At 47.4% G+C, this 23,817-nt stretch overlaps 1 protein-coding gene across 4 annotated transcripts in view; it reads right to left on the reverse strand.

The window, feature by feature from the left end:
• Nucleotides 1-22,310, reverse strand: part of tyro3 (TYRO3 protein tyrosine kinase) — a 55,965-nt gene extending 33,655 nt beyond the window's left edge. Inside the window, exons 1-7 of one of the 4 annotated variants that reach the window (XM_075448498.1) lie at nt 21,884-22,310; nt 7,687-7,870; nt 7,127-7,227; nt 6,849-7,019; nt 893-979; nt 628-818; nt 336-516 (exon numbers count right to left, since the gene is read on the reverse strand). In XM_075448498.1, the coding sequence (XP_075304613.1) occupies nt 336-516; nt 628-818; nt 893-979; nt 6,849-7,019; nt 7,127-7,227; nt 7,687-7,870; nt 21,884-21,944 (976 nt within the window). In that variant the 5' untranslated portion in view covers nt 21,945-22,310. Of the gene's footprint in view, nt 1-335; nt 819-892; nt 980-6,848; nt 7,020-7,126; nt 7,228-7,686; nt 7,871-21,883 lie in introns of all 4 variants that reach the window. The other 3 variants (XM_075448499.1, XM_075448496.1, XM_075448497.1) reach the window with 3 other exon arrangements.
• Nucleotides 22,311-23,817: the final 1,507 nt, after the last annotated feature.

The following is a 23,817-nucleotide window of genomic DNA, read 5'->3' on the forward strand; positions in this document are numbered from 1 at the left end:
AAGAAACCAGCAGCTTCCCTGTTTACTGATGAAACCAGTCAACAGCATGTCCTACCACAACTCAACACCTGAATGCCTCAGCTTAGACCTGCATGGGTGCTGTTCTGTGGACCAACCCCAATAATAAGACTGTTTCTGCTGATGCCACCTCCAGCTGCCGACCAACAGCACACAGTCACACACACACACACACACACACACACAGTCACACACACACACACACACACACACACACACACACACACACACACACACACACAGTCACACACACACACACACACACACACACAGTCACTGCGTTTCTGACAGGGAATCATCACCATCAGCTGTCTCACCTGACTCAGGTGTGATGAAGTGCAACCATGGGGAGAACGGAGATGCCCCCACCTCATTTAAGCAGGAGACCCTCACACTGAAGTTGGAATGACTCCTCAGACCAGACAGCATGTGGAGGTGAGGAGGAACCTGCACCTCCTGCTGAGGGAAGTCCCACCTGCGCACCGAGCGCCTCATCATCTGAGAGGAAGAAAGAGTTTCAGAATGGCTGATGGAGAGTTCCCACATGTGTGTGTGTGTGTGTGTGTGTGTGTGTGTGTGTGTGTGTGTGTGTGTGTGTGTGTGTGTTACTTGAATGATGCAGGTTGAAAGCTCAGAGTGACCAGTAAAGGCTGGTTTCCATGACAACGTGACGTTGTTGTCTGTCATCTTAAGCACCTGCAGGCCGACTGGCGCTGCTGGCAACACTGAGACAGACAGGCAGACAGACGGGCTGTTTATCACATCCCACCCCTCCAGAGCACTTCTTCCATCACAGCTGACTGAAGATTCAGAATCCAGCATCAAGCATACCTGTACCATTCCATCCAAGTTAGGGTCAAGCAGGCAAACTCACCTTTAATGTGGATCGTTCCAGTTCTGGACACAGATATTCCTCGGGCATTTTTTGCTTCACAGTAAAACTTCACACTGCTGTTCACCCCTGCAGACACACACATATATGTCTCAATATCTCTGTAGGCACATTGTACAGACACAATCCGTTCCCAAGTCCTAACCCTGAACCTAACCAGATTCCAACAGGATCTAACTCTAAAACCAAGTCCTAACCCTGAACCTAACCAGATTCCAACAGGATCTAACTCTAAAACCAAGCCCTTACCCTGAACCAAACCAGATTCCAACAGGATCTAACACTAAAACCAAGCCCTAACCCTGAATCTAACCAGATTCCAACAGGATCTAACTCTAAAACCAAGCCCTAACCCTGAACCTAACCAGATTCCAACAGGATCTAACTCTAAAACCAAGTCCTAACCCTGAACCTAACCAGATTCCAACAGGATTCTAACTCTAAAACCAAGCCCTAACCCTGAACCTAACCAGATTCCAACATGATCTAACTCTAAAACCAAGTCCTTACCCTGAACCAAACCAGATTCCAACAGGATCTAACTCTAAAACCAAGCCCTAACCCTGAACCTAACCAGATTCCAACAGGATTCTAACTCTAAAACCAAGCCCTAACCCTGAACCTAACCAGATTCCAACAGGATCTAACTCTAAAACCAAGCCCTAACCCTGAACCTAACCAGATTCCAACAGGATTCTAACTCTAAAACCAAGCCCTAACCCTGAACCTAACCAGATTCCAACAGGATTCTAACTCTAAAACCAAGCCCTAACCCTGAACCTAACCAGATTCCAACAGGATCTAACTCTAAAACCAAGCCCTAACCCTGAACCTAACCAGATTCCAACAGGATCTAACTCTAAAACCAAGTCCTAACCCTGAACCTAACCAGATTCCAATAGGATTCTAACTCTAAAACCAAGCCCTAACCCTGAACCTAACCAGATTCCAACAGGATCTAACTCTAAAACCAAGCCCTAACCCTGAACCTAACCAGATTCCAACAGGATTCTAACTCTAAAACCAAGCCCTAACCCTGAACCTAACCAGATTCCAACAGGATTCTAACTCTAAAACCAAGTCCTAACCCTGAACCTAACCAGATTTCAACAGGATCTAACTCTAAAACCAAGCCCTAACCCTGAACCTAACCAGATTCCAACAGGATTTAACTCTAAAACCAAGTCCTAACCCTGAACCTAACCAGATTCCAATAGGATCTAACTCTAAAACCAAGTCCTAACCCTGAACCTAACCAGATTCCAACAGGATTCTAACTCTAAAACCAAGCCCTAACCCTGAACCTAACCAGATTCCAACAGGATCTAACTCTAAAACCAAGCCCTAACCCTGAACCTAACCAGATTCCAACAGGATCTAACTCTAAAACCAAGCCCTAACCCTGAACCTAACCAGATTCCAACAGGATCTAACTCTAAAACCAAGTCCTAACCCTGAACCTAACCAGATTCCAACAGGATCTAACTCTAAAACCAAGCCCTAACCCTGAACCTAACCAGATTCCAACAGGATCTAACTCTAAAACCAAGTCCTAACCCTGAACCTAACCAGATTCCAACAGGATCTAACTCTAAAACCAAGTCCTAACCCTGAACCTAACCAGATTCCAACAGGATCTAACTCTAAAACCAAGCCCTAACCCTGAACCTAACCAGATTCCAACAGGATCTAACTCTAAAACCAAGCCCTAACCCTGAACCTAACCAGATTCCAACAGGATCTAACTCTAAAACCAAGTCCTAACCCTGAACCTAACCAGATTCCAACAGGATCTAACTCTAAAACCAAGCCCTAACCCTGAACCTAACCAGATTCCAACAGGATCTAACTCTAAAACCAAGTCCTAACCCTGAACCTAACCAGATTCCAACAGGATCTAACTCTAAAACCAAGTCCTAACCCTGAACCTAACCAGATTCCAACAGGATCTAACTCTAAAACCAAGCCCTAACCCTGAACCTAACCAGATTCCAACAGGATCTAACTCTAAAACCAAGCCCTAACCCTGAACCTAACCAGATTCCAACAGGATCTAACTCTAAAACCAAGTCCTAACCCTGAACCTAACCAGATTCCAACAGGATCTAACTCTAAAACCAAGCCCTTAACCTGAACCTAACCAGATTCCAACAGGATCTAACTCTAAAACCAAGCCCTTAACCTGAACCTAACCAGATTCCAACAGGATCTAACTCTAAAACCAAGCCCTTAACCTGAACCTAACCAGATGTGTTCAGCGGACCCGTTGCTGACTCTAGGCTGATCCGCACATTGTACATGCTCTTTTCAAACCTCGGCTTCATCTGCATTCGGAGTTGGGCAGCGACACGCCCCGCCCCCAAACAATGTACTATGAAACAGCGGAAGCGCTGCACACTCCAGGCGGATCCGCACCATTCTTTGTTACAGCGTCATTCCAAGTTGGAAAGCAACAGCGAAACGTCTCCTTCGGCAGATCGTACACTGCAAGTAAACTTCCTACACTGTAAGTAAACTGTTAAAACTGTTAATATGTGCTTGTTTATGCAGATGGAAAGCGGGTGAACCTGTCTCTATGATTTATCTTTGTAATATAGCATAGCGATATAACATATATAGCATATAGCATGTAGCATATAGCATATATAGCATGTATAGCATATAGCATAGCGAGCGTGGTTAGCTAGCTCACATAGCATATTGCCGGTAGGTAATGTAGATTTGAGTTAACCCTGGTAGTTTCGGTCACTATATCATTCACTCATCACTCATTCATCTAAGCTGACTATACACAGGTTATTTTTGTTAGTCTTAAACTGCATTCCTATATTTAGAAATTCTATGACTGAAGTATGTGACAGATTGTCTGTTTTGGAGTGCATCACTATGTGTATCCTGTCACATTACAAATTGTGATTATGATGGCGGATGATGATAACTTAATTGAAAATCTCCTTTTGTGATTACAGATTCTGTCAGAAAAAATCCTGTCACTCGTGCTTCCACTGAACATGATGTCTGCAGGCACGCCATCCGGTGGTTCAACTTGGCAACAGATAGGGGAACCTCAAGGAGACGCAGTAAACACGAGGTTCACCCTGCTGACCATGTCTAAGCACAGCACAGCACATGTTATGCCAGTTCTTGTTTGTTTTTTATTGTTCATATTAATGAGTGTGTGAGTATTCATAAATAAATTTAAGAATTTCCATCATGTGTGTCCATTATCTTATTAGCCACTTGTAGTGATGTGTTGGTCAATCTGGTGTTTGTGCCAGCTCTTTTAAGTGAACTCAATTCCACTTAATTGGTTGTGTCCAACCAGTCATATGATCACAAGGATCATACTTTAATGTCCCATATATCTCCAGGGAGGTTGGTGGAGGTTACTGTCCTGGTATGGAGGATGAGGGAGGCAGGGAGAGCAGTACAGCACAATGGATAGCAGATGAGATGAAGTACCCAGAGAGAACCCATGCATGTACAGGGAGAACATGCAAAGCACATGCAGAAAGACCCCTGGCTGGATTCTAACACCTGCAACAGTGCTACCAACTGCACCACTGCAGCCTCAAAACTGTAAATTTACTCGTAATAATAACCCAATTTTAGGTCTTTTGCAGCTTCACAATAAATCCTTTTCAGGTGTATAAGGCTAAACTGGTGGGATTTTTATGGAGTCATTTCTAGTTGGTAAGCAAGTTTTTATCTGTATCTACTTTTGTTAATAAATTCATAATAAAAAAAGGTTCTGGACCAAATGTGTCCACCTCCGTTATAAGTATATAAACGGATCCGGGCCGGATGTAGCACTTAATGTGTGGATCCGGATAGGGTCCGGGGCGGATCTGTGATCTGGATCTGTTCCGGATCCGCCCCGGACCCTATCCGGATCCGTTCCGGTGTGCAAGTGGACTCCAATCCGGGTCCGTTTTGCGGATCCGTTCCTGAGTCCGTTTGCTATCTGGGTAACCAGATTCCAACAGGATCTAACTCTAAAACCAAGCCCTTACCCTGAAAAATGACAGGTCCTCATAAGATTGTGTCCTGTCAGATTGTGGTCCGCAAAATGACTAAAATGACACACACATATACAATCTGTTGGTGCAGATTGTCAGTCAGCTAAATGATGTTTGTCAGCATTATTCATGAATGTTAGATTTATGAACTAATTCAACTGCAACTTACAGCTAAAATCAATCAAATCAAAATCCCCCGCCCTCACATGTCCAGCTGTGAGAGTTCATCTCTGTGAGAGTTCATCTCTGATGTGTTTGTGTGAACAGTAACTGTGCAGAAGGACCAGATCAAACTGTCCACACATTCTCCTGAACATCGCTGTGCTCATGTGTGATCATGGCTCATGTTAATCACACAGGAAACAGAAATTTAGTTAAGAACCGAGGTTCTCATCGTGGTCAGCTAAATGCTGATGGTAATGCTAGTTAGCATAAGCTAATTAGGTGGGCCGGACCAGGGCTTGAAAACGAAATTATTTTTCAATCGTTCCGTTCTGAACGGTTCAGGCATGTTTAACGTTTTCGTTCTTGCGTTCCGCCACCAACATATCGTTCCTGAACCGGTTCGGAACGTAAAATATCGTTCATTCTTATCGTTCCGGCAGTGTTTGGCGGGCCTATCAAGTCTACGTGTGTGGACTTTACCTTAGAATAGACGTACTCATTAGTATTTGCCCTTGATTTACACCGTAGCTCTATGCCCAAAAATAATAAATCACCGGCAGCATCCAAAAACATTCAGATGGGCTAAAGCTGCGTTGACGTCACGTCCTTGATCTGGGAGCTTCAATGTAAGATGAGGGTTGATCTACTACTGTAGACAACAAAGTATATGCTACATTCTACATGAATTTTTATGAATTTTTATGTTGTAGAGTTGTGGATTTATTTTATCAATGGAGAAATTGAGCAGCCTTGCTTTGTTGTCTACAGTAGTAGATCAACCCTCATCTTACATTGAAGCTCCCAGATCAAGGAAGTGACGTTGACGCAGCTTTAGCAGCAGAGAAGCTATTAGGCTTGTGTTGATAATAATAAACTCCTGGACTATGTACAAACTTCCAAATGCATCGTTTTGTGAGTACAGACCATATTTGTACTACTGTAGAAGTTTGGTGTCATGGCATGTGATTTTAGTGTGGTAATTTTGGAGATACTGCCAGGGTCCGTTAGGGCTTGTACTAAGCTATTCGGGATAACTCGGTAACTCAGCTGATGTTCAGCCAAGATCGGAAAAACTTCGGGTGGGCTACTTGGCTGGATGTCACGGTTCAAATGACCCTAGGGTGAATCTACTCCGAACTATCACTTTAACTAGTGGATAACTAGACTAAGTAGTGGATAAAGGAAGTGATTCGTGACAGCTGCCTGCATTGAGCCAAGCGGGCAGCGAAGTGAACGCACAACCGGAAGTAGTCTTTTTTTTTCCCCCTGACAAAGGCTACGCTTTTGTGAAATTTTATAAAATACATAGAGAACGAAAAAAAACGTTATTAACCGGTTTTGTGGATTTCAGAATAACGTTTCTGTTCCGGAACAGTTGAAGACCATTTCGTTTTCGTTTCCTGTTCCGTTTCTGTTCCTCGTAAAATTCCGTTCGTTTTCGTTTTTTGTTTTCGTTCCTTGAACCGGTTCGGAGCCCTGGGCCGGACACACGAGTTTTTAGGCATGGAGACATATCTGACTGCTGAATCCCTGCACAGCACAGGGACGTGGCCTCAGAGCCTCATCAATTAACCCCACAATAAACAGAGCACCATCTATAACCATGCCAACTGCAAACAGGAGGAGACAGCTGTGGCCTCAGAATGGGGCCTTTTTTGCTAAACTTAAAACAAAAAATAAATAAAAACGTCTGACATTTCCCATGATCCCACAGTGCAACTGGGCAGGGTTCTGATTAAATCCGACTCTCTGACCTGGGACATGGAGGACGGAGGGGGATGGCTGGGGTTCTCCCTCCTGGACTCCTCCGAGCCACCACAGCACTTCCACGGGCTTGGGGGGGCCAACAGCAGCACAGGAGAGGTTGAAGGGAGCGTTAGGGAACGTTGCCACATCCTGAGGTTCCTGGGTGAAGTGAGGGACTCCTGTGGGCAATGAAGGAAGGTACAGAGGGGGAGGAGGCTGTGAGGGGTCCCAGCTGACCAACACAGATGCATTCAGAGTCCCAGCAGACAGCACATTCAGGACTCACCTTCCACTGTGATCCAAGCCCGTTCAGAGGAGTACGTCAGACCATGGAACTCTACCTCACACCAGTACTGGCCGGCATCCTGCTGCTGAACCGACTTCACACTGAAACCACAACGCAAAACATCCAAGCCGGTCATACCTCTGCATCACTGGGACTGGTGAGAGCAGCATCAGTTACAGGCTCTCCATTTAAACTCCTTTCAGTGTTTAACTGCGTCTGCTTCTAAAATCTCCTCACAAAAAGAGGGCTAACCCTAACCCTCTAACCCTAACCCCATAAAACAGTCTACTCCATGGTTCCAATCATAACCCACATCTGAGCTGAAAGACCAAACATTCCAAGTCGTTCCTACATGACTTGTGGATTTGCTTTAAGTTGTGTTCATCCTTAACAGTGAATATAGAATAAGACACCAACTTTCAGTTTGAGCTCTTTACTGCACTAACTGATGGTCCGAGCTGGACAGACAGCATCTGGCTGCATGTTGGCGTGCATCCCACAGCAGCTTCACCTGTACATGTGTACATCACATCATCTGTAAGGTGGGAGTGTTTCTGAACCTGTGAGAGGTCTCCCAGTGCTGCTCTCCCAATGTGAGGAACACCTGGTCGGTGCCATAAAGCTTCTCCCCGTCCTTCATCCACGTGATGTCTGGCTCAGTCACACCTTCCACAGCACAGCCCAGCCTCACCTCGTTCCCCTGAGACACCGTCTGATTCGACGGATGCTTGGTGAACAGTACGCCTGCAAGAGGAAAAGGCAGATACACACATATATCCATATATTAGGAAGATCCCTTGATTTCTGTCCCTTCCTTTCAAATAAAAATGAGAATACAATGAAAATTATATTTAGCTATTTCTGTAGGTTAAACTGTCTACTCATAACCTTATCAGGCTTATCAGTAATGATGTGCAGACAGGATTAATATTAATGTTGACTCAGGTTATTAGGCAGACACACCAGTGTTACCAGCAGTGAGCTGCACACATGTTGCTTCTGACAGTCAGATTAGTCTGAACTCTGCAGATACAGGGCTCCTAAAGACCAAACTGATGCCAACAACCAGCCCCCTGCTGTGGAACAACGGCCCACTCTAACTTCCAGTGTAGAAATGTGCAGGAGGACACATCTTTTAATTAATTAATTCCATCATCCTTTTCTTCACTGCCATGTGCAGATATGACAGAGGACGACTACCTAAACTTTACTCCAGCAACACTTGACTCTCTTGTTGACAGCACTATAGTTTCAATGCGCACAGCACTGGACAATGTTGCCCCTCTGAAAAGGAAGGTAATCAGTCAGAAGAGGTTGGCTCCTTGGTATAATTCACAGCTGCGTGCTTTAAAGCAGACTGCAAGAAAGCTGGAGAGACAGTGGCGTTCCTCTAATTTAGAAGAGTCTCAGTTAGTCTGGAAAGATAGTTTAACAATGTATAAGAAAGCCCTTCGTAAAGCTAGAACTGCTTATTATTCATCATTGATAGAAGAGAATAAGAATAATCCCAGGTTTCTTTTCAGCACTGTAGCCAGTCTGACTAAGAGTCCGAGCTCTGCTGAGCCAGTTATTCCTTTAACTCTCAGCAGTGATGATTTCATGAGCTTCTTTATCAATAAAATTGTTTCTATCAGAGAGAAGATTGATGGAGTCCTTCCCACTATTATCAGTGATGTATCATCAAGTACAGCAGCTTTAGAAGTATCTTTAGAACCTGATTTGTATTTAGACGGCTTCTGTCCAGTTGATCTCTCTGAACTAACAACAGCAATAGTCTCTTCTAAACCATCAACTTGTGTTTTAGACCCAATCCCAACCAGACTGTTCAAGGAGGTTTTCCCATTAATTGACACTTCCATATTGGATTTGATCAATCTGTCTTTGTTGACAGGATATGTACCTCAGACTTTTAAGGTTGCTGTAATTAAACCTTTACTTAAAAAACCTACTCTTGATTCAGAAGTGTTGGCTCATTATAGACCTATATCCAATCTCCCTTTTATGTCTAAAGTTCTTGAAAAAATAGTTGCAGCTCAGCTTTGTGATCACTTACACAGAAATAATCTGTTTGAAGAGTTTCAGTCAGGATTCAGAGTGCATCATAGCACAGAAACTGCACTGCTGAAAGTTACCAATGATCTCCTCTTAGCCTCTCATAGCGGACTTGTGTCTGTGCTTGTCCTGTTGGATCTCAGTGCTGCATTTGATACGGTCGATCACAGTATCTTATTACACAGACTTGAACATGTTATCGGGATTAAAGGAACTGCATTAGGCTGGTTTAAATCATATTTATCTGATAGATTTCAGTTTGTTCTTGTAAATGAAGAATCTTCCTCACACACCAGAAAAAGTCATGGAGTTCCCCAGGGTTCTGTGCTTGGACCGATTCTTTTCACTTTATACATGCTTCCATTAGGTAACATTATTAGACAGCATGGCATAAATTTCCATTGCTATGCTGATGATACTCAGCTGTACTTATCTATAAAACCAGATGAATCCAATAGGTTGGTCAGACTACAAGCATGTCTTAAAGACATAAAGACCTGGATGACTCAGAACTGTCTGCTTCTAAATTCAGACAAAACTGAAGTCGTTATCTTTGGACCTGAGCGTTTCAGGGAGAAATTGTCTAGCTATATAGTTACTCTAGATGGTATTTCCTTGGCTTCTAGTTCTACAGTGAGGAACCTTGGAGTTATTTTTGACCAGAACTTGTCATTTGACTCGCATATAAAACAGGTTTCTAGGACTGCCTTCTTTCACCTTCGTAATATTGTTAAAATCAGGAACATCTTGTCTCAGAGTGATGCAGAAAAACTAATTCATGCATTTGTTACTTCAAGATTGGACTACTGTAATTCTTTATTATTGGGCTGTCCCACATATTCTCTGAAAAGCCTTCAGTTGATCCAAAATGCTGCAGCCAGAGTTTTGATGAGAACTAACAGGAGAGATCATATTTCTCCAGCTTTAGCTTCTCTTCATTGGCTCCCTGTTAAATTCAGAATAGAATTTAAGATTCTTCTCCTTACATATAAAGCTCTTAATGACCGAGCTCCATCATATCTTAAAGATCTCATTATAAGATATTTTCCTAACAGAGCACTTCGTTCCCAAACTGCAGGTTTACTTGAGGTTCCCAGAGTTTCTAAAAGTAGAATGGGAGGCAGAGCCTTCAGTTATCAGGCCCCTCTATTGTGGAATAAGCTGCCAGTAAATGTCCGAGAAGCAGACACCCTTTCCACTTTTAAGACCAGGCTTAAAACTTTCCTTTTTGATAAAGGTTATAGTTAGGGATGGCTCAGGTGATCCTGAAACATCCCATAGTTAAGCTGCTATAGGCCCAGACTGCTGGGGGAGTTCATCTGTCACACCTTTCCTCACTTTACTCTCTTTATGTATATGTGATATTATTGTGGTCATTAACTCGTGTTTCCCTGTTCCAACAGATATCCTTTGAATGGTGTTACAGTGCCGCCGCCGCGGCAGCCCCCTCCCCCCTCCCCCCCTTTCTGTCTTCTCAACCCCAGCTGGTCGAGGCGGATGGCCACCCTTCCTGAGTCTGGTTCTGCCAGAGGTTTCTTCCTGTTAAAAGGGAGTCGTTTCTCTCCACAGTCGCCTCAGGCACGCTCAGGCCGGGAGATTGGACCGAAAAACAAAAAGTTTTCAGTGCAATCTGTTGGTTTTCTTAGCTAGGAAATTGTTTTTGAATTGGCTCTATATGAACGAATTGGATTATTTTATGAATTATGATTATTATTAATTAATTGAATTCCAATTGGTTTGAATTGGACTTACTATCTAAGTGCCTTGAGATGACATTTGTTGTATTTGGCGCTATATAAATAAAAATGAATTGAATTGAATTGAATCTTTGGAGTGGAGAATAGAACAGGAGTCCATAAATGATCCAGTAAGGTAAAGAGTCCCAAAGTGAATAAAATCAGGTCATCATTACTTCAGATGTTATCATCCATCATGGTTCCAGCTCAAACTAACGCACTATATAGATTGTTTTGTACATCTTTGCTCTCATGAAGCATTTAGGCTTTATGCACCATAAATAACCCGTTAAAGTCCCATTAACTTACTCCAGAGGTTATTCTCTGTGCTGGAGTCACAGCTAACTGACTGAGCTGGCAGAGAAAAAGAATCTGACGCAGCCAACTGCCGGCGTGATGCAGCTCTGGTGTGAAACAGGGAATTCTACTGGGATTTCTACAGGGAATTCTACTGGGAAGTCAGTGTCTTCTGCTGACTGATGAGTTGATCCTGGCTTTAAAATGCTGCACTTCAGTGGTTCACATCTTAAGTTTGAGGTTACCCCCACAAATGTTGGGCCACAGTGACAGTGGGATTCTACACCGTTCCTTTCTTTACCTAAAGTGAGTCGCCGTATCATACTGGAAGGAGTAGATGTTTGACAGGACACATGTACCAATAAATCAGCTGCTCCAGCCTTCAGTCATTCACACGTTGATGTTCCTCACCCTTCTTTTAAGCATTCATGTCAAAGCGACAGCAACATCCACACTGAGCTGTGTCTTTTGCTCACCAGCATGCCAAACCCTCAGTGGCTGTGTACAGCAACTGAAAGTCCAATCATTGTCCATGCTAAAGCTGACTGATCAGTTACACTGTGAGGCGGTAGCTGTTACCACCTGGACAACAACATGATGATGCATTTCCCCTAAGGACAACGTCTCTGCACCGTCATTGTACCCAAACAAGCTAACAACGAGCTAACAAACATTGTGTTAAAGAAAACTGTGAAACATTGATATATGCACAGAGGCTGCACCTGCAGTTTAAATTGGTATTCAATCAGTAAATCTTCTCAGAGTGAAAGTTGATCCTCAAATACCAGTTTGAACAGATCTGTTATTCATGCATTTATTTAATAGTGTGACCAGCTGGTCATAAGTCAGAGAAACTCACAGCTGCTGTTAGTCTGATGCAACTGCGGCATCAGACTAACAGCAGGTGTTTCTGGGTCCCACCGAGTGAAAATATTCCAGAAAAGCACCAAGAAGGTGAGTCACACATGACACGGATATGTTTAATGCTACTAGATAAATGGAAGTCATTTTTATATAGCACATTTCATGTACAGAACAGTTCAAAGTGCTTCACATGAAATAAAAGCATTGCAGCAGGGAGTGGAAGAAGCATTAAAAATACATAAAAGAATATAAAGAGAAACAAATAAAATTATTTAAATGAATTTAAAAACAAGCAACAGTCCAGATAAGTTCAAAGATATCGTGCAGATTTCATGCATAGACACATGAGAACAGAAATGTTTTTAACCTGGATTTAACAATGTCTCCATTTGGTGAAAGTTTAATCTCCACTGGCAGTTTGTTCCACTTGTTTGCAGCATAACAGCTAAATGCTGCTTCTCCATGTTTAGTCTGGACTCTGGAGATGAGTGAAAGGAGCTAATGTCTCAGTTAACTCCCCAATCTCTGATGTTCCTATGCCCACGTCAAGGCAATTTAAAGGAGAAAAGCACATATATGCCCAGGCAGTGTTGGTCAAGTAACTTGGAAATAGTAATTAGTTACTGATTACTTCTCCAAGAAAGTAATCCAGTTACTCTACTGATTACTTATTTCCAAAAGTAATTAGTTCCTTTACTGATGACTTTACTTAGTTACTTTTCACAAACATGAAGCACAACCTGAGTGGCTTAAAGCAGTCGACCTTTCAGCCTAAATCTGTTCTCTCTGCATATTCCATCATGCAGAATTGAATCAAATGACACGGTCTCCTGTGGCTCTTCAGTCTGTTTTCACCTGTTCAGCAGCAGAGGGGCCGTCGGTGGTCTGCCCGGTGGAACTGGATGTGGTGGCTGCAGTGGTCATGTCCCCGGGGGGATCCGGGGGGCTTCTCAGTGAGTTTCACAGTCCTGTTCCGGCTTGCTCAGATTTGAGGTGGAATTTTTCGCTGGAGATAAAAATGTTCTTCCCACGCAGAGTGCACAGCGGACGCTAATGTTTTCGTCCCTTTTTACCGAGTCAAACTCAAAGTAATGTCGGTCCTGCCGAGCATTAAACGCTGCAGGGTCCTGCTCTCTCCGTGTCATCTCCTGGTGGTCTACACTGACGTCGCACCGCTCATACGTGATCGTCACGAAACTAAATCACGCTTTAGTAACGCAGTAACAGTAATCTAATTACTGTTTGTGCATTTGTAATCCCTTACTTTACTCGTTACATGAAAAAAGTAATGGGATTACTAGATAGGAACAATATTCCATTTGTTCACGTTGCTTTAATGGGTCATTGCAGTGAAATTACAATAATCAAACATGTTATCAACATGTCCCTGAATGCTGTCAGGCATGACTTCGATATGTCTTCCACTTCCTGTTTCCTGTGTGTCACAGTAAAAGGTAACGTAGTGCAACATTCTCTTTCTCCCCCCAAGCCTTTAACACCTGTAAACAAAGGCTGAAAATAATAGAATGCATGGATAGTGCAATAATAACAGCAAACAGCTGTAGGAACATATAACAAATAAGGCATCACAGTATACTGAAATAAATCATACTATGCCCAGAAACCCATTAAAGCTTACCCCACAACATAGTCTCTGTGCCAGGCAGGCGCGCCGGGCGTCCTCGTGGACCGGCGCAAGGCCATCGCCGGTGACAAGTTGGGCGATGGAGGCAGGGCAGCCGCAGGGGCCACGGGAGCAGGCGACGGCGTGAGGGGGTCGCCTCAAGCTGAGGCTGCAGGCGCGAGAGACGGCTCAGCAAGCCAGGAAAAGTCAACGGAGGGCTGGGCGAGTGGCAAGGTGGGCCGTGATGGCAAGAGGGGTCCCAGCTCCGTCGTAGGTGTCACCGGACCACTCAGGGGGCCAGGCAACAGTGGCGGCGTGACAGGCGGCAGGGTGCCAGCACGAGCCGCCAGATCGTCGTGGATAGACCGGGGGGTAGGCTGGCCGTTGTGAACAGGGAAGAACTTGCGCAGGAATCTCCGGTTACGGAGGGAGACCCTGCCTGACCCATCAATCTTGACAACGTAATGATCATGCTGGCACACCTCAACGACGCGGCCGGTCCTGTCCCACTTGTTGGGGTGGGGCCCACTCTGGTCCTGCACACGTACAAAGTCCCCCACTTTGAGGGGTGGCAGGCGTTTAGTGTGTTCTGCCCAATTGTCAGCAGCGCGGATGTGCCGTTTGCGGAGGGCCTCCTCCCTTAGTGTCAGTGTCTCACGCCATGTTGCATGGGGTCTGTACCTCCCGGGCGGAATCGGGATGAAGTCCCGTATTGGTTGGCCGAAGACACACATCGCAGGAGAGAGTTTCGTGTCAGGGTCAGGCGTGTTGCAGTAATGCAGTATAGCCCTCTGTACGGAGTCGGTGTCCAGCTCCCCTTTCGGGCCCGTGTTGTCCGTGATGAGCCGCTTCATCGTCTTGACGCCGATCTCAGCGCGGCAGTTACTGTGGGGGAAGGCCACAGACGCGAGGCGGTGGTGCACGCCCCATCTATGTAGAAAGGATCTGGTGTCGGCAGAGGTGAAGTCAGGTCCCCCATCAGACGCCAGTTCTTCAGGTGTCCCGTACGTGGCAAAGGCCTGGCGCAGGTTGCATATGAGGTCTGCGGCGCCACCCATTGACCTGGACACGATCGGCCAGTTAGAGTAACGGTCCACGATCACAAGGTAGTGTACACCTCTGTGCATGAAAAAGTCTGCGCACACAGCCTGGAAGGGGTACACGGGCAGGATGGGGGGAGGCGGTGGCGGTGGCGCAGGTTGTGAGGGCGCCATCCGATGACAGTGTTCGCAGTCATTCCGAGTGGCGAGGATGTCGGCCGACATACCCGGCCAGAACACGGACGATTCCACGCGGGCGGTCATCATGGAGACACCCTGGTGGGCGGCGTGTAGGGCGTCCAGCACCTCGCTGCGGAGGGAGGGCGGTATCACCACCCTGTCTCTGTATAGGACCACCCCATCGGCTGACGCAATGTCCTCACGGTGCTGATAGAAGCCACGGATCGCCGCAGGCATCCCTGTTCTTGACTCGGGAAAGCCGTCCGCCGCCATCTCCTCCAGTGGTCGCATGTCATCGTCACTGCTGGTGGCCTCCCTGACGCGGTCCCACGTCACGGACTGTAGTGATTCAAGCCCAGATGCGCACCAGGTCAGGTCACCATCGTCGTCGTCATCCGAAGGCCCCATCCGACGTAGAACGTCGGTGTGTGCGCTGGGTGAGAGGTGGGTTACCATGGTGGCATTGTCGTCTGGGAGGACCATGAGCGATGGGCAAGGCGTGCCAACTGGTCTGCGCGAGATGGCGTCTGCTGCCCTGTTCTTCATGCCTGGAACGTATATGATGCGAAAACGGTAGCACAGGGTCTTTTCCTTGAGGTTCCTGAGGCGAGGGTTGGGTATGTCGTCGAGCGCCCTGTCGCTGAGGAGTTTAAGCAATGGCTTGTGGTCTACCGCCACGATGAGGTCCTTGCAGCCCAATACGAAGTAGCGGGCCTTGTCCAAGGCATCGGCGACAGCAAGTGCCTCGCCCTCAATGGACGCGTATCGGGACTCGGCTGCGTGGGTGAACCTGCTGCCGACTAGGGTCACTTTCCAGCCATCAGTGCAGCAGAATGGCTTGATTGGTGTGCACCGGCAATGTCTCTGGAACAGCCAGAAGCCGACCCCCTCCTTCGACCAGTCTGTGGCGAGGCATGTGGGCTTGGACTTGTCAAAGATGTGGACGCCATGCTCGATCTCCCGGACGATTGTCTCCTTGGACTCACAGAAGACGTCTTCTAGCTCTGAGGACCACTCGAAGCGCACACCGTTCTGCAGGAGCCTCCGGAATGGTTGCATGCGCTCAGCCATGCTGAATGCGTAGGAAACCTGGTTGACTAGACCAAACCAGGACCTGACGTCGGTGATGTTTTGCGGCTGGGGAAAGTCTCTGATCGCCTCCAGGTAACGGCCGCACGGCCGTACGTCAGTCATGGTGATGGTGAAGCCAGCGAAGTCCACTGTGGGTGAGGAGAAGACAAATTTGTCCGGGCTGAGGACAATGCCGTTCTTGCCGCAGATGTCGAGTCATTGTACTGCTTGGAAGTAGGCCTCCTCGATAGTGTCAGCCCACAGCAATGTGTCGTTTACGCACTTAGTCTTGTTGCCAATGTCCGCGACAACCTCGTCGTAGCGCCGGGAGTAACCGTCCCCCGATGCTATGTACCCCTGTGGGGCTGAGAGGTATCGGTATCTCCCCCATGGGGTGATGAATGTCGTTTTGTGGCGGTCATCTTCATGCAGTGAGACACTGTGGTAGCCATTCCAGGCGTCGAACACGGTCTTGTATTTCCCACTGGGCACCTGCCTTGCCTGGTGGAAGGGGGACTGTGTGTGGTGGGTCTCACGGAGGGCATGCTTGTTCAGGGCTTGGAAGTCAACAGTGTGCCGTGGTTTGCCGTTCTTCTTCGCGCATATCACCATGCGGTGACACCATGTCACTGGTGTGCCAACGGGTACCTCCTCCAGCACGCCGAGGCGAACATCCTGGTCGAGGCCGGCCTTCACCTCGCTCTGCCAGTGTATGGCCACTGGGATGGGGGTGTGGTGGGCCACTGGCGGTGCGTCGTCGTCCAGCATGAGGCGGAGCGGTGGACCAGACATCCTCGGCAGGGGCTGGTGAGGGCATGTGTTGAATGTGCTCTGAGCGTACAGCTTAAGGAGGTGCCCCCGTAAAGCCTCCCTGTTGGCCTCCGTGGCTGACATGGGAAGCGTGGTGGGTTTGGTTGGGGGCTCTGCACATCGTGGGCAGTCACATGGGCCTGAGGTCGCCAGGTTGACCTCACCGAGTGTTGGGAACTTGTCCGATATCATGCCGAGGTCCACACAGGCCGTCCGAGACAGGAATATGCGGTCTGAGGTGTCCGTCACATATGCGATCTGATGCGTCTCCAACCTCCGGGCATCACTGCTGCTGCCGGCAAACCTGACGATGGCGGCCCCAAGGATGCGTATGCCCTCATTGTTTGCGGCTCTCATGGTCATGGACACAGGAATGAGGTCGTCTGTGCTCAGACCCAGCTGCTGGGCAACCTTGACACCGATCAGGCAGCTCTGGCAACCCGTGTCAGCCATGGTGGGTAGGGTGCGTTTCCGAAGGGCCAGTCCCAGTGCTTTGTAATCCTCGTGATCGACGGTGAGGGTGAGAAGGATGAATGGTTGTGGATTAGACGAGCGCTTCATCCACTTGTCGCACATGTCGTCATACAGATGGTGGGCTAGGGGCAGTGTGCACACCTTTCTGTTGGCGCTGTCCACGGTGAGTGTGCATAATTCGCCGAATGCTGCTGTCTGCTGTTCCTCGCACGCCCCGTCAGCTTCCTCTGGTGGGGGTCTGGATAAGCGGCCGCCCAGACAGACCTTGTCGAGGTGATTTTGGCGGTTGCATTTCCGGCATGTCTTGCCATATGCAGGTCATTCAGCACGCCGGATGCGCCACTGTGGTGTTTTGCCATGGCCAATCTCACCACAATAGATGCAGGTCCCCTCAGGTTTCACCTTTATTTTTTCTGTCCTCTGGCCCCCTTTGTTACGAATGTCCAGTTGTTTCTCTCACCGATATGAGCTGCTGATTGAGTCTGTGCTTTGGGGATTGAGCAGGTGTGAGGCTGAGCGCTTGCCTGACTCTTTGGCTTCAATTTACTCTATCATGTCTTTTAATGGCATATTTTGATTTTTCTCGCCCAGTAAATCAAGTTGTATTTCTTGGTCTGCTATGCCTCGGGCAATCACATCACGTAATATTTCTTCTGTAAAGTCATTCATTTGGCCGCAGACCTCTTTAGTGCACTTCATTTTATACTTGCATGTGTCTACCTGCCCCTTCAACCGAGCGTGGAATGACCTGATGGGCTCCTCGTGTCCCTGCCCCATATTGGATAGGGCCACCATTATGTTTTCTGCACGGACGGCGAGTGACTTCATGGCTGAGAGGACGTCCTTTTCATCACTGTCCACAAGGCTCCTGCCTGCTGCACGGGTGAGGTCTTTCCTTAAATCTTCCTCGCAGCATTCGAGCAGCTGCGTGACGACGTCGGAACCGGTCAATTTCGTGCCCCTCTTGTATTCGTCCCAGCGGGTCAGGAAGTACGACCATGTCTCGGCCGTTCCCGCTAACGTGATGAAGGGTCGCTTGAGCTTCTCTGCCTTAGCATTCGTGTGCGGCTCTCTGGGGGCTGCAGTGTGAGTAGTCGCATGAATGTTTAGCATTGCTGCCACCACTGCTGCCTCTGCGTGTGTAGCCATGTATTCACAGTTCTCGATAGGGCAACGTACGCTCATCTTTGGTCTTACGGTTAGGGGTTTATATCTCACTCTCTTTGCTTTCAATGGACTCATTCACAAGTCAGCGGTGGTGAGCCACCCGTTAATGTATTTGCCGTCCACTCACTTGTTGCTCGCATTCCAACGTTGGCGAACTCCGTTTGATACAGTCCGGATCTTTGATTATAGATAGGAACAATATTCCATTTGTTACGTTGCTTTACTGGGTCATTGCAGTGAAATTACAATAATCAAACATGTTATCAACGTGTCCCTGAATGCTGTCAGGCATGACTTCGATATGTCTTCCACTTCCTGTTTCCTGTGTGTCACAGTAAAAGGTAACGTAGTGCAGCATTCTCTAATTACAGTAACGCGTTACTGCACATCACTGTTCCTCTGTCAGCTTTTGGAACAGTAACAACAGCGTAAAGTTGGTTTTATGCAAAGAGAGCAGCAGCTGTGCTGCTGGTGAGGGGAGGAGCTGCCTGCAGCCCCCCATGTGAGGAAGGGACCACCAGGAGGAGGTGAAGATGGCACTGTTAGCATCTATAACACTGCCAAATAATACTGAACAACATACTACATTTCAGTATTCATTACCATCAGAGTTTCACTGTTTTTTTGACAACCCTACTTCAGAGCAACCTCTGATCAACATCCCATGGAATCAGTCTGTTTAATGCCTAACGTTCCACAGGTCTGAACACAATGTTTCCACCTCAAAACATGAGGCATGTGGTGTGGTGGCACATTTCAATATATGTAGAGCTAATGTGCTGAGCAGAGAGCCCACACATGATAAAGCTGCATACAGATTCCCATGCACACAGTTAAATGTTCAGAATGGAGACAGTTGGGTTGGACCTCAGATCAGCAGGGAGCAGACCCAGAGGAACTCACTGCACCCTCAGACCTGATGGGGAACCATAACACCCATTTTAATGGACTCAGACCCTCCTGCATTTCTCACTGTTCAATCATTCCTGGAATATTTTTTCCATGTCAGAAAACAGAGAAAAGTGAACTATGGAAACTGAAAGGCACACGCCGTCTGCTTGGTTACCTTTCAGGAAAACTCAACCAAGACGTTTTATGCAAATGTCCTGATTTTAAATGGATTGTCTGTTTAGAATTAAACATGGTTCCAGAAAAACAGACCAGCTGCTCTTTTAGAAGCTTCACCACCACAAAACATCTTTCCATTCCCTCAGGAAAGTAAAAAGGTGGCGACAGAGCAACTATCCTCCCAGCGTTACTGGCTTTTAAAGACTTTTAAACATCTGATCACTTTCTGGGCTTTGAATAGAACCTTTTGACTTTGAGCAGTTTACAAACCACTCAGAGTTTACCCTGCTTGTGGACAACCAATCATACCATTCTACCTCTTAAATCTCCGTGACTGGGTGGATGTGACCATTGTGCAACAGTCCACTAACAATACGTTCTTCACATGTTTGGTTTTACACAGTTCAACAACCGCTCAGAAACAGAGTAACACACACAAACAGGTCCTGAGCACGCATCCACATGTACTGCGGCCATTTTCTTTCTGGTTCGTCATGCTGCTCCCGTTGATGTTCGGGATCTGATTCTGGCTGAAGAGCGTACAGCTGGATCTCACGTGTTGGCTGCCTCTGGCCCAGCTGCCTCTGGCCCAGAACTGCCCCCCCAGCTCATGCACTCTATCATGTTCTGCTCATCTCCATGTTCCACTCAGAGCAGCTTCAGCCTGTGAGCTGTTAAGGCTGAGTTATACTTCTTTTAACTGCCCTTGCGCTTGCGTCTTGCGCTTGTGTTAATGGCTCGAGACGTTTATGCTTCATTTAGCTTTGCCGGCGCTGCGTGGCGATTCACCGCCAGGACAGTAGGTGGAGTAGCGGGTTTTTTCAATGACAAGCCTACTATGATGAAAGGAAATTCACCGCCAGGACCTCTTCGAGTGGATTCATGCTTCTTCTTCTTGTAAATAGCCGGTATTTTGTCAGATTTTCAACACCTTGGGGGTCTAAACGACTACTTTCTCGCCTGAAAATGTTTCAAATGTTGCTAAAGTTATATATTTAGAGTTTATAGCTTAAGGGAAATCAGCTTTTCAGGCTGGTTGATTTCGGCTCGGGCAGGAGTGAAGTGCACTGTGTGTAAACGCTCTGCATACTGTCAGATCGATGAGTATGCCGTTTTCAAGTAGTAGGCGGTTTCGAACACAGCCAGTGGCTTGCGCTTGCGTCTTGCGTAAAGTTTAGAAAATTGAGGTGACACACGCAAGCACGCAAGGGGGGGCTTGCAACCGCGCAAGGGCTTGCGTTGCGTCTTGCGTTGCGTCTTGCGTTGCGTCTTGCGTTACCGACTATAAACCAGGCTTTAATGTGAACAAACATTTATTGATGTTGAAGAAGGTGATTCTATCAGACCCCGTTGCAACTTTAAAACCAGTAACAGCTGGTTATGGAGGAGCCTTACCTGCCGTTATTTCAGTCAATAAGAGGCTGTTTCAGGAATCCGGCTGCACTAAAATGCAGCGTATGACAGCAGAAATAGTCGGTGTGAAGAGAAGGAAACAAATATTAAATGCTGACATGGCTTAACATTATGTCAACAGCAAAAACCTAGTGTTCAGTAGCACTATTCTCATTGTCCAGGGGTGGATACTGTCAGCAAAATGCTTTAATATGGTGCTTACATGCACACACTGGTTCTCTTCTTTTGACATGCAGCTCAATTATTTACTGCATTTTCTGAACAAGAAATCAATTATTGGTACATTTTAAGAGAGCGATCTCCTTCAGTTTGAATCATCTCTGTTGCTTATTGATCAGGCAAAAGCGACACACGTCACCTCTCCATGTTTCCAGAAAATGGGACGAGAGATTCAAACTGAGGCTTCACTGATGTGAAAACATTTTTTTCATAAGTCTGTACAACAGTTCAGGGTCGTCTTGACATGTGTTGTGAATGAGTGCGGTGTTACATAAGGGGGGTGAAGGACACAGGTCTGCTCACCCTGGGTCCCTCCACAGTCTGGGACCGCCTCTGCCCTCCACCCTGAGCCGCCCGCAGCTCACTCTGCCCCGGGGACAAACCTGCGCTGCGGACACGGAGCACTTGTTTTCAGGTTCTCACGCTGAACTGCATTCATAAGAGTTTTATCTGTGTTAGTGTGGTCCGGCTGTCATGTCTGACTTTGTTTTAACACGAGTCTGCAGGTTATTTCCCTTCAAACTGCCCTTTAAAAACACATGAGAAGAAGTTTGAGCTGCTGCTGGAAGCCGCCGGCTCTCCCCAGAACTTTGATCCCATGTCGGTACCTGGCGGCAGAATGCCGTGGTAACACAGTGTGAACACTGGTGGAGACACCGGTGTGAACACGGACAGAGTCCGGCGGCCACATTAGCCCCCGCAGCTAACTCAGCGGTACTCGGTGGTACTCAGCTGTACTCACCGCTCTCTCTGGTCCCCACCAGCCGCAGGGAAAACACGACGATCCACAGGGGCAGCTTCATCTTCTCATTTTCTTCGTCTGCTTTCAAACCGGGGCTCTCATGGGCACAGTCATCTCGGTTCCGTGTCCCGCCTGGTTAAAACCAGCCTCATTTCCAGGTAAACAAAGCGGGTTTCCAAAGGATCAGAGAGGGAATCAGTGAGAGCTGGGAGACGGGCTTAGGGGAAGGCGGGCCGGGGGGAGAAGGAGGGATGAGAGGAGTGGAGCTCTGGAGGAGGAGCACTCAGCCGCTGGAACTCACAAAACTCACAAACAAGGGCTGGAGCACGAAGAGGCGGTCAGCTGCTGGGAAACAGTCAAAGTACCCACCAACAAGCCGAAGGTTTCCTTAATGTTGGCTACAGTTAGGGGAGGCAGGGAGAAGTAGACTCCTCTGAATGTCCCGTTCCTCGAACCTTCGCCTGCCGGCTCGCCTTGCTCCTCTTCCCGGTTCGCCATGGCCCGCAGGGGGCTGTATCATGTGCGAGCCGAGCTCAGTACCACAGGGATCCAAGTTTTCATGGAAACAACATGCAAATCCATGGGGAAATGACTTTTAATGGATTTGATAGATTAGTACTGCCTTCAACTCAACAGCTACAGTTCACCAGATGAAAATACATCAAGAATAAAATCTCCAAACAATTCTATCATACAGAGTAATTATGGGTTTTAGAAAGTCATTTGTTTCATAAAACCTGACAGTATAAACACAGCACCACTGTGGGGATGAACTGAACTGAAGCCAATTTGTCTCCAGAATCAAGAATAATTCATTCAATCCAACTGGGGGGACCAAACGTGTACATTCTGCTTATTGGATTCTTTTTTATTCTCAATATATCGGTCAGTTTAAAGGCTCATTTTTGAGTGGGTGGGTAGGTGGTTGAAATTTGAATCACCACAGGCCAAATGGACTCCAGCAGATCGCCATGAAGAGGAGCCTGGGACCAGAGGAGGCTGGGACCAGAGGAGCCTGGGACCAGAGGAGCCTGGGACCAGAGGAGGCTGGGACCAGAGGAGGCTGGGACCAGAGGAGGCTGGGACCAGAGGAGCCTGGGACCAGAGGAGGTTGGGACCAGAGGAGCCTGGAACCAGAGGAGCCTGGAACCAGAGGAGCCTGGGACAGACTGTCCCACACAAACTGTCCCACACAAACTGTCTCACACAAACTGTCCCAAACAGACTGTCCCACACAAACTGTCCCACACAGACTGTCCCACACAAACTGTCCCAAACAGACTGTCCCACACAAACTGTCCCACACAGACTGTCCCACATAGAATGTCCCACAGAGACTGTCCCAAACAGACTGTCCCACAAAGACTGTCCCAAACAGACTGTCCCACACAGACTGTCCCACACAGACTGTCCCACACAAACTGTCCCACACAGAATGTCCCACAGAGACTGTCCCAAACAGACTGTCCCAAACAGACTGTCCCAAACAAACTGTCCCAGCCAGACTGTGCCAAACAGACTGTCCCACACAAACTGTCCCACACAAACTGTCCCACACAGACTGTCCCAAACAGACTGTCCCACACAAACTGTCCCACACAGACTGTCCCAAACAGACTGTCCCACACAGACTGTCCAACACAGACTGTCCCACACAGACTGTCCCACACAAACTGTCCCACACAGACTGTCCCACACAGACTGTCCCACACAAACTGTCCCACACAGAATGTCCCACAGAGACTGTCCCAAACAGACTGTCCCAAAAAGACTGTCCAAACAAACTGTCCCAGCCAGACTGTCCCAAACAGACTGTCCCACACAAACTGTCCCACACAAACTGTCCCACACAGACTGTCCCAAACAGACTGTCCCACACAAACTGTCCCACACAGACTGTCCCACACAGGCTGTACCAGCCAGACTGTCCCACA

Source organism: Odontesthes bonariensis, chromosome 17 (assembly GCF_027942865.1).
Source record: "Odontesthes bonariensis isolate fOdoBon6 chromosome 17, fOdoBon6.hap1, whole genome shotgun sequence".
In the NCBI taxonomy this organism is placed as follows: Eukaryota; Metazoa; Chordata; class Actinopteri; order Atheriniformes; family Atherinopsidae; genus Odontesthes; species Odontesthes bonariensis.